Below are 9198 nucleotides of genomic sequence, written 5' to 3' on the forward strand. Positions count from 1 at the left end.
GCACATTCTTTCCTTCACTTTGATTCATTTGCTCATGCTCTCTGTCATCTCTGACAGATAATTTAGGGTTGTGTAGGGGAAAAAAGACCCAGAGAAAGGAGTGATCTTAGGTTTTTATTAAAACAAATGTTTAAAGGCAAAAGTGCAGGGTGTCTACACACAGACAGTTGGTACCACAGTGTGTGTAGTTAGGGCATAGTCAGCATGCCAGAAAGAAATGAATGACTTACAACTGTTAAAAATATCAAAATAACCTCAATAAATTACAGCATATAGAGTTTATAGCCACCCCTAATATAACCAATTCCTCCGTTTTCAAACAGCACCACAGTCACGTGATCTTTACACACGAATTACTGTTTTCCAGACATTAAACTGGATATTTCTGTTTAAAGGGAATACAAATTTGAGATTACATTATGTTTTGTCTCCTCCTTCCACCATCAATCCTTTTGTCTTTTTATGTGAGGCAGCAGCGGCCTTGGAGGACACACCCTCCACTCTGCTGTACACTGAGGACATCAGCACATTTTACGGTCAAACCCATCCTCCAGCAGGTGATGTATTCCAGGCCTGGCTGAATGGATCAATAGCACTCAAGGCCTCTTTACTGCTTCTGGCCATGCAGTTAAAGGGGAAAGCATCTCTTTCTTCCCTGCTCATCTCCCTGTTTCACTACATCCTCGTTATTTGGCCCTTTCAGTCCCCTCCCCCCATGGGCATTCCAGGATAAGGGCACAAAATGTAATAATACGGGGTGCTTTTTCTTTGTCACGCTCACATTACAAACTGGGCCATCACTCATGTATGACATGATAAACTGAAAGGGTTACAAATACTTATGTACAGAAAGAAAATTGTGCATTTTGTGATTTAAAAATGAAGCACTTACAATAAAACCATTACTTCCATGGAGTGCTAGATTACACAACGTTTCTCTGTGCTTTTACTTTAACTGTTGCCAAGCTCTCAATGGTACCAATGTGTATCCAGTATCCACTTCCTGTTATTACAAAGTTAGGTAAGCAAAAGGTAGCTTTATACAGTCTGCAATTCAGTGATTAATTGATTTAATGACATTTCATTAGCCATACTAAACTGACGAGCAAAAAGGTGTGTTATTCATACATGCGATCCGAACACATTTTTTTCTCAGTAATACTGTTCAGTTTGCCATCTTTTAAATTGAGGAATACAGTCGTGCTTTACATAGACATGATGACATCCAAGACCTGCTGAAAACTCAGATCCAGCTGATGTAGAAAATACTTTAGAAAAATAAATAATAATAAAATAAACCAGTGTTGAAAACAAGGTTCATGGTCAAACAGTATTTGTAATATTGATGGTTTGTTTTGGCCCACTTAAAGGTCAGTTTGAGGCAGGAACACTGTCAGAACGTTAGGAAAACCACAGGAAATCAGAATTGTCCTCAAACAGAAAACCAGGCAGGTAAACAGAGCTAAGAATTATTTTACAGATACTACTTTGACAGAGAGCATTAAGAAGGTACTCAAGGTACAAATGACTCTTAACCACAAACTGATTGTGGTTCTGTTTTGTGTTAGTGATTAAAGGATAACGTCTACCTCATCTGTAGTGTGGAGAGGAAGCTGCTGCAAAACAGACCTGGGCCAGACTAACATTACATTTCTGAGCCAGAGGGACGGGGTCAGTTTATGTTCTTGATTATTAAATCGTTAGTTTTGACTCAGGTAAGTGAGCTGAATGGTTAAAGTAAACGCCCAGGTCTGCTGAGAAAACAAACCCCCCTCCATGTCTCCATGGTGGGTTTCCTCTCCTGGCTGCTGGCCTGGGACTTCAGCTTTTTTTCCCAGAGGGTACCTCACTTCCGTTTGCTCTTGGTGTCGGTGGTCTGGAAGACACTGGAGGCTGACATGAGGTTCTCAATGTACTGACCGAGGACCTGGTTCTCAGACTTTAACTTCAGGTTCTCCTCCTTGACTGCGTCGACTCGTGCCGACAGGTCTGGGGGAAAAAATAAAGAATGCGAAGCTAAGACGCAGAACTGATATAACCACTTTCCCTGGTTTAGGTTTAATTGTACTTACAATTGTACCTGTGGAGGTTTTGACCACTTGTAGTGCTATTGAGCAATGTTTGGGTGAGCAGGTCACTACTCTGTTTCTATCTCATCTATATATTCAATTCCAGACAGAATCTAAACATGACTTTATTTGGTGGGGAGAAATCTGCCTGCAAAGGTAAGAAAGAAGATGACTGCTAGCAACCAAACCCAGATGTACACAGGGCTGCCTGATTTTAATGCAAATTGTTAAACAATCTAACAAAAAGCAACCTTTGGTTGGTTGGTGACATTTAGCCAGGTTAAACTGTTTTGACCATCAAGGTATGATGACTATGTAACTGAAAAAACTGAATTCATCAACACTGATTTTTTTTTTCTAATGTTCTGAACTATTAGCATTTGTGCTGGGAAGAATCTTCCATTCACTGGAGAAAACCTTGTGTTTATGTGAATGGTGTTTGTGAATGCGGCAAAGCAATGGAGAGAAAGTGTAAGAGGTAGAGGGAGTGCATTAGCACGGGACTACATCAAGACAGCAGAGTGGCTGAGATGAGAAAGGAGCAGCAGCACAGGGAGAAGCATCCACTGTTTTAAAACTTCACGCTCAAAAGAGCATGAAAGACAGACGTGTTTTGGTGGTGAGGAGAGAATAAGTAGTAGAGTGTCTGGGGTCTTATTTAATCTGGTTTGTATTAGAGGGAAAGACAAGGACTCACACACAAGGAGTGAGACAGGTTTTGGTTAGATTTTTTGTTACACTTCTTGATGCAATTTTAATCATCATAGAACAGGTTTCTGCGTGTCTCTAATGTCAAAGGACTTCCATCATCCTGGAGGAGACGCAGATAAAGTTGCATGTGTGAGTTACCTTCCAGTGTGTGCTGAAGTTCCAAAACTTGATTTATTAACCTCGTCTTCTCCTCCATCTCCACCTGGTTCTCCATGTCGCCTGAAACAGACACACACACACACTCATGCTACTTACATACAGTTACACATTATGAGACACCGTTTCCTTATTATTAAATGATGCAACCCTCAGACATCAATTGTTTCACACAGTTGCATGTAAGCAGACGTACCATCTATGTCACAGTTCATGATGAAAAGCTCGTTCTCCTGTTTAGAATACAGGGCTGCAGATCCACTGTCCACTGTAAGAGAAGAGCAACAGACACTGTGAGCTGTGTAGAGCAGTCATACTGCTGACAACAGGATGTTACTGTCCAGCTTGGATTTGCTGTGCTATATATAATCTATATATGTACATATCTGGGTGGGAGTAGACACCGCACCCAGGGCCGGGCTGTGAGATAATGCTGCTGACCCGCAGATGTACCATTGAGATGCCTGTTATGAGCCAAACTAATCTTTACATACGGGTAGACTTTATTGTGTCTGTCTACTTGCCTACAATCTCCCTTCTAGAGCCACAGATACACGACCGACCAACGCCAAACAACAGTAGTGGAAAATCAACGTTAGTCCAACACATCAAGTCTCCTATTCAAAGCCAGGGGTTGTATTATCGGACAGCCTCCCTGTTAAAGTCCAACTACTTTTATTCTGGCCCTTCCTGGCTCGTCCTCTCTATGGGACATCTTCCATCTCTGTCGCGGATTGCTGTCCCTCAGTCCAATAGCCGTAAACAGAGACAACTGCACAACATAGCCCGAAAACATGTGGGTATGGTTTGTAAACTTAAAAACACGTTGTCACATCTAGTTTACCGCCGTGTGTCGGTGGATGTGAAGGCTGTCATCAACCTTTCCAGCTAACACTGCGGAGCAGAGGACGTGTCCGATAATGGACGCATGTACATTAGCCATGTAAGCTAACTATTTTTGTGGCTAGCTGCGCCAATGGAACCGCAAGATAACCTGACTGCTTCAACACCAGATGTGAGGTTTGTGTCTCCTCAGAAGCAACCAACACTCAGCCGTCTACTCAGCCTCATATTTAAAGGCGACTCTCTGATAAATACATTTTATTTTACTTTAAAGTGCCAAAGCACGTCGGCCGGAGTGGGGCTAAAGGTTTCAAGCTAACTGCTGCTGCTAGCTAGCTCAAGGTTCAAACGTAAAATGGTGAAGTCAGCTGGGATTCAGCTGCTTCACATTTTCTTCACTCAATACAACAAACGTTAGAACATGTCGGCGTTTACACTCACCTAAAGCGAGAAATGTCTCCTCCGTTTAGCGGAGTTATGCTGTAAACACACTAGAGGCTCTGTGGTGGTGATGATGATGATGATAGCTGGTACTTCACCCATCTACATCGTCATCTCTACGTCACTGTGTGTACGTGACCACACCGACCGACAGGGGGAGCACCTACTGCGCACACACGCACACACACACACACACACACACACACACACACACTTGATGCAGTCCTAACAGATGCTCAGGCGTTCAGTCATTCCCCCTGGTTCCAAATCACACACACACACACACACACACACACACACACACACACACACACACATACATACACACAGACAGTCACAGCAGCAGTTGGCAATGAAAACCTGACCAGCAATGCCATCCCCACCAGAGCTGTGTGTGTGTGTGTGTGTGTGTGTGTGTGTGTGTGTGTGTGTGTGTGTGTTTAGTGTTTGTTTGTTTGTTTGTTTGTTTGTTTTTGTGCATCTAGCTCTCCTTCTGTCCATCTGTCCATATGCATGTATGGAGTGGTTGCCAGCCAGTGTGAACATTAATATATATGTCTGTGTGTCTGTGTGTGTGTGTGTGTGTGTGTGTGTGTGGTATCCTTTCAGACTGTGCACTGCGTCTCTGCTCGCTCTGAGGAGTCCATATGCTGCTGCTTGTTAGCCAAACCCAACCCTGGGGACACTGCTACTTAAGCCAATAGCCTTCTATGACCAGTCTACTGTGTGTGTGTGTGTGTGTGTGTGTGTGTGTGTGTGTGTGTGAACCTGTGAGTTATCACTGGGCCACAGTGCCAAAAGCACTGTACCCCCAACTACTAACATTTCTAAACATGTAACCTACTTTTCAGCTCTTTCTGAATGACAATTTATCAATGCCAAAGCTATGCTATGACCAAGTGTGAACCTATCGTACATATGTAATATATACTGTCAATGGCTATGACACATAAGAAAGCCAAGCTATAACCTGTTTGCAAGTCAAGATTTTAGTCTGACTCTGCAGAGTGAGATTTGTTTTGGCGCACTCAGTCATCAGTACAAGCTCAGTTTTCACCATTTTATTTAGGGAAGCGTCCGGTGAGAAAAGTTTGAACCACAGCGGCTGGAGGTCGGACCAATCAGGGAGCTTTGGAAAGTATGTAACAACAGGAAATGCTGCTCGCAGTTTGACAAAATAATCCTAACTCAAGGTCTACTTCCTTACTTTTTCTAGCGCTTTCAAGTGCATCTTACATCTGCTGATGAAGTTGCCACCAGTATAACTGTCACCTGAGCAAACTCCATCATCAACAATGGGGAAAGGACTTAAAGGACCAGTGTGTAAGGCTTAGTGGCATCTAGTGGTAAAGTTGCAGATTGCAGCTACCTGAACATTGCTCGTGTCTCTATTTGATGACCTGGGAATGAGAGGCTGTGAAGTGTGTGGGAGGAACCACAGTGGAAAGTCCCTATCTACAGCCAGTGGTCAGTTTGTCCCCTCTGGGCTAAGGTAGAAACATGGCGGTTCAACATGGCGGACTCAATGGATGGAGACCCACAGCGCCTATTCTATAGTAACACAAATTATTCATCATTATTAATGAGTTAATGATGAATGCTCAAATATAGGCTGGTGCAGCAGTAGCACAAGGCCAGAGGAATCATTAACTGATTCAGTTACACAACAGTATCTATCTAAAGTTTCCTCACATTAGCCACCATTAGTTAGTGGTCATAACAGACCAAGTAAAGCTGTAGAGGAAGACTTTATTTTTTTCTCCTTTAAAAAGTTACAGTCTCGGTTTAAAGTGGCAATAATTAAAATATTACGATATTTAGCAACGTATCAAATGACAAGGTGAAAACAATGTGAAAGGGTCACTTGCAGTAAGGAACCTAATGAAAATGATCACCTGAATCTGCAGCTCCCCTCCGCTTTTCTGAGCTTTAAAGTGAGTTTCAGCTCATTGCTTAGCTGTCCGGCTGCAACTTTATTGTTCTGGTTCTCTCACTGAGTGTAATTTTCAGCCACAGCAGGGAGCCACTTTCAGTGAAAAAGCTCTGAAAGCTAAAGAGACAGTTATTCCCTCAGGAGTTGGTAAAGACCGAAAACAGAGCTTAAGCCGAATATTAGACTAACATCCATCAGGCGGTCAAAGAAATGACTCCAGATGAATGATAATGTTGCTCTGTAATTTTCTTTTGTACACTATCTACTATTGATATTGAAATATCAATCAGTCTGCCGTTGGATATCTCAGAATGTTGATTTTAATAAATCACCTTTTTTATTGTGCATTAAGGGGATATCAATCAAAGTGGCCATGGTTTGTTCATTTTTAGAATGGCGTTTATCTGTTTTTGACAGCAGCTTTTTTTTTTCTCAATTTTTAATTATTAATACATTTTAAGCCCAGCCCAGTGATGGCCTAGTTAGTGGGGTGAATGTCTAGTGTAGGGGTAACAAGGGTTCATTTAGATTATTGAATGAAGGACAAAACTTGTCATCTTGGAGAGTTTAAATTTGCAAAAATAACCTTTTATTTTTCGTATTGTCTCCAGGGGTTGCAGGTCAGGATTCCAGGATCTTGAGAAGTAACAACAGTTTATGGCTATAACAATATAACAGGCCTCAACAAGACATGTCCATATCTGGCTGCTGGGGTCAAGGCTGGATTACCAACCTGGTTGCCCCATGGCCCCACACCCTCGGGGACCCCAGATTCTCATCTCACTCATTCATTTGGATAATTGTACATTTTCAGCACTTAAAGGTCCAGTTTGTAACATTTAGGATTTATTGGTAGAAATAGAATAGAATATTGACAGGAAGGTTTTATTAGTGTATAACCACCTGAATATAAGACTCATTATGTTTTTGTTACCTCTGAATTTCTGTTTTTTGCACGTTTCATGGCCACTGTAGTTTCACCTTTGTACTTGGAAGGGGAGGGTGAACTACACCACGAGATACAATTAAATCTGGACCTTTAAGTATGCAACCTTAGGCGAGTCTTGCAATGTTACTGAATCTTGTTGCAGACTCCAAACATTGATTATGAATGGTTTAACTGTAATGGGTTTTTCACTTGCACAGTCAGACAAATAGGTCAGAAATTTACTTGCCCTGAGTCCATTTTTACTTGCCCCAATACAAATAGTTTTTTAGCGGTAATCAAATAACAACAAAGGCCCTCTTACCTGCCATGTAAGTGAGATGCTGTCGGCTCTTGTTATGACACTCCAGTGCCGTATTTCAGAAACTTGATGTGCCTTTGAAAAATGATCTTGTTTTCAAACATGCGGCAAACTGTGCCACCCAACTAAACTACTGTTTCCAGGATAACTGACAGCTCGCTTGCACTTCGGCTCATAAACTTTGCTGCCATTTTCTCGCGAGGGCCCAGTCGATACTGTGCATGTGCAACTCTCAACAGAGATGAGAAGAATTTGAGGCAGCTTTCTCCTTAGCTACTTTAGTAATCAGCTCCAGAAAAAAACAATGTGTTAAATTCTCTTTTACCACTCGCTTAACTGGGCAAGTGAATTGCTAGATTTACAAGCCTCACGTGGCATTTTACTTGCCATGGGCAATCCTTATTGTTTGGACCTGCTATGGTCATGATTCTTGTCATTCCTGTTTTCAAACATTCCTCTGATTACTAACCTGTCAATCTTTGAGACTGATTATCATTTATATTGTTTTGTGTGGTTAAACAGTTTTGTTCCATATCCATTTTCATATCTTAAGCATTTGTTTATGCTACATACTTGTCCCTATACAAATAAACAGTCAAATATAGCGTCAATAAAAGGGCTGCTAAACTATCAACTGTAAAGTTAATGTAAGGGATCTCACCTTACCATCACTTCATCGTGCATATCCAAAACTTGTTTCATTGTATTGTATGAGATGTTGGTCACTCACAGATTGATAGGTAACTGATAGTAGTGAAGAGTATGTACGTGCTAAGTGTAAGACACTGGATGCTGTTACTATTTATTAAGTAGGGATTTAGACTGGGAAGAGATCATTCCCCAGAGTAAGTTGTGACTTGTTCACGTTTAGTTAAATGCTTTTTATCCTTATAATCAAATTGAGTTAAACTCTGTGTATAAATGTCTGTCAGATATGCAGTGAATAGCAAAAACAAAGCTCTGCAGCTTTGGTTGGACCACACCTCAGTCTTTTCATCACAGCACTGCAACATAACCACTCTGGTTTTACAGGCTTTTATTTTCTGCCTCATTGCCCTTTGTTCAGTCACATACTTACTGTCTATTATCTGTACTGTCATTTACAACAGAAAGAGCATGTTCCACATTTAGTATGTATCTTTGAAGAGTAAGGCTATATAAAATAACTATAATATAGAATTTAAATTGGGATTTAGAAAGTCCCAGTTCTCATCTAACATGTTAAGAATGCTTAAGAATACTTTGACTGGTCCCTCAATAGGGAACTGTCCTGCAAATGAAGGTCAGAAGCAGTCTCACCATGACAAAAAAAGATCAAAACAATTCCTGAATAGTCCCTTGAGGCTCTACCTGTGTCGTCTGCAAGAGAGATGTTAGTGAACGTTCCATCATCCTCATCCACCTCCGCCTCCATGGCCTGAGTCTCTTTTGCTTCCTCCAGCTTGGTTTCCTTTTTGTTTTTAACTCACACAATCATTCATTGGCGTCTGAGCTTTCCAGCATTTGACACTTTCTCTCTTTGTTTAAACGTATTTTCTCTTACTCGCTTCTTGTCCTTTGGCCCTGCCTCCACACACACACACACCTGCTGCCTGAATCATTCACATCGTCACGGTTACCTGCCCTACCTGACTGGCAGCTCAGGTTACAGAGGTGTCATGGGAATGGATCGCCATGGCGACCACTGGACCAAAACATGAGACAGTCTTCCCAGGGGTCAAAGTTTGAGTCTGCTCACGTGAGAGGGAGTCATAAAGACACACACACACACACACACACACACACACACACACACACA

At 41.7% G+C, this 9198-nt stretch overlaps 1 protein-coding gene across 2 annotated transcripts; it reads right to left on the reverse strand.

Annotated features, from left to right (window-relative positions):
- Positions 1-101: 101 nt before the first annotated feature.
- scoca (short coiled-coil protein a) lies at positions 102-8984 on the reverse strand. 2 transcript variants are annotated; one of them, XM_051386220.1, is made up of 4 exons: positions 8751-8984; positions 3133-3204; positions 2919-2999; positions 102-1989 (listed from the first exon to the last, which is right to left on the reverse strand). In XM_051386220.1, exons 1-4 carry the CDS (start codon positions 8812-8814, stop codon positions 1847-1849), a joined length of 360 nt encoding a protein of 119 aa, XP_051242180.1. In that variant the 5' UTR covers positions 8815-8984; the 3' UTR covers positions 102-1846. The 2 variants fall into 2 exon arrangements, with proteins under 2 accessions (XP_051242180.1, XP_051242181.1); XM_051386221.1 differs by lacking the exon at positions 8751-8984 and adding an exon at positions 4221-4377.
- Between the last annotated feature and the right edge of the window lie 214 nt (positions 8985-9198).

This window comes from Dicentrarchus labrax, unplaced genomic scaffold (genome assembly GCF_905237075.1).
Source record: "Dicentrarchus labrax unplaced genomic scaffold, dlabrax2021, whole genome shotgun sequence".
Classification (NCBI taxonomy): domain Eukaryota; kingdom Metazoa; phylum Chordata; class Actinopteri; family Moronidae; genus Dicentrarchus; species Dicentrarchus labrax.

What these genes read in the sequence shown, in the direction of transcription:
- scoca (XM_051386220.1), bottom strand. Translation starts at nt 8,814, where the DNA reads ATGGAGGCGGAGGTGGATGAGGATGATGGAACGTTCACTAACATCTCT. An exon ending in CTCTCTTGCAGACGACACAG is followed by an intron (nt 3,205 to 8,750) that starts GTAGAGCCTCAA and finishes CTTCTCTTACAG; the next exon opens with TGGACAGTGGATCTGCAGCC. An exon ending in ACTTCAGCACACACTGGAAG is followed by an intron (nt 1,990 to 2,918) that starts GTAACTCACACA and finishes TTTTTCCCCCAG; the next exon opens with ACCTGTCGGCACGAGTCGAC.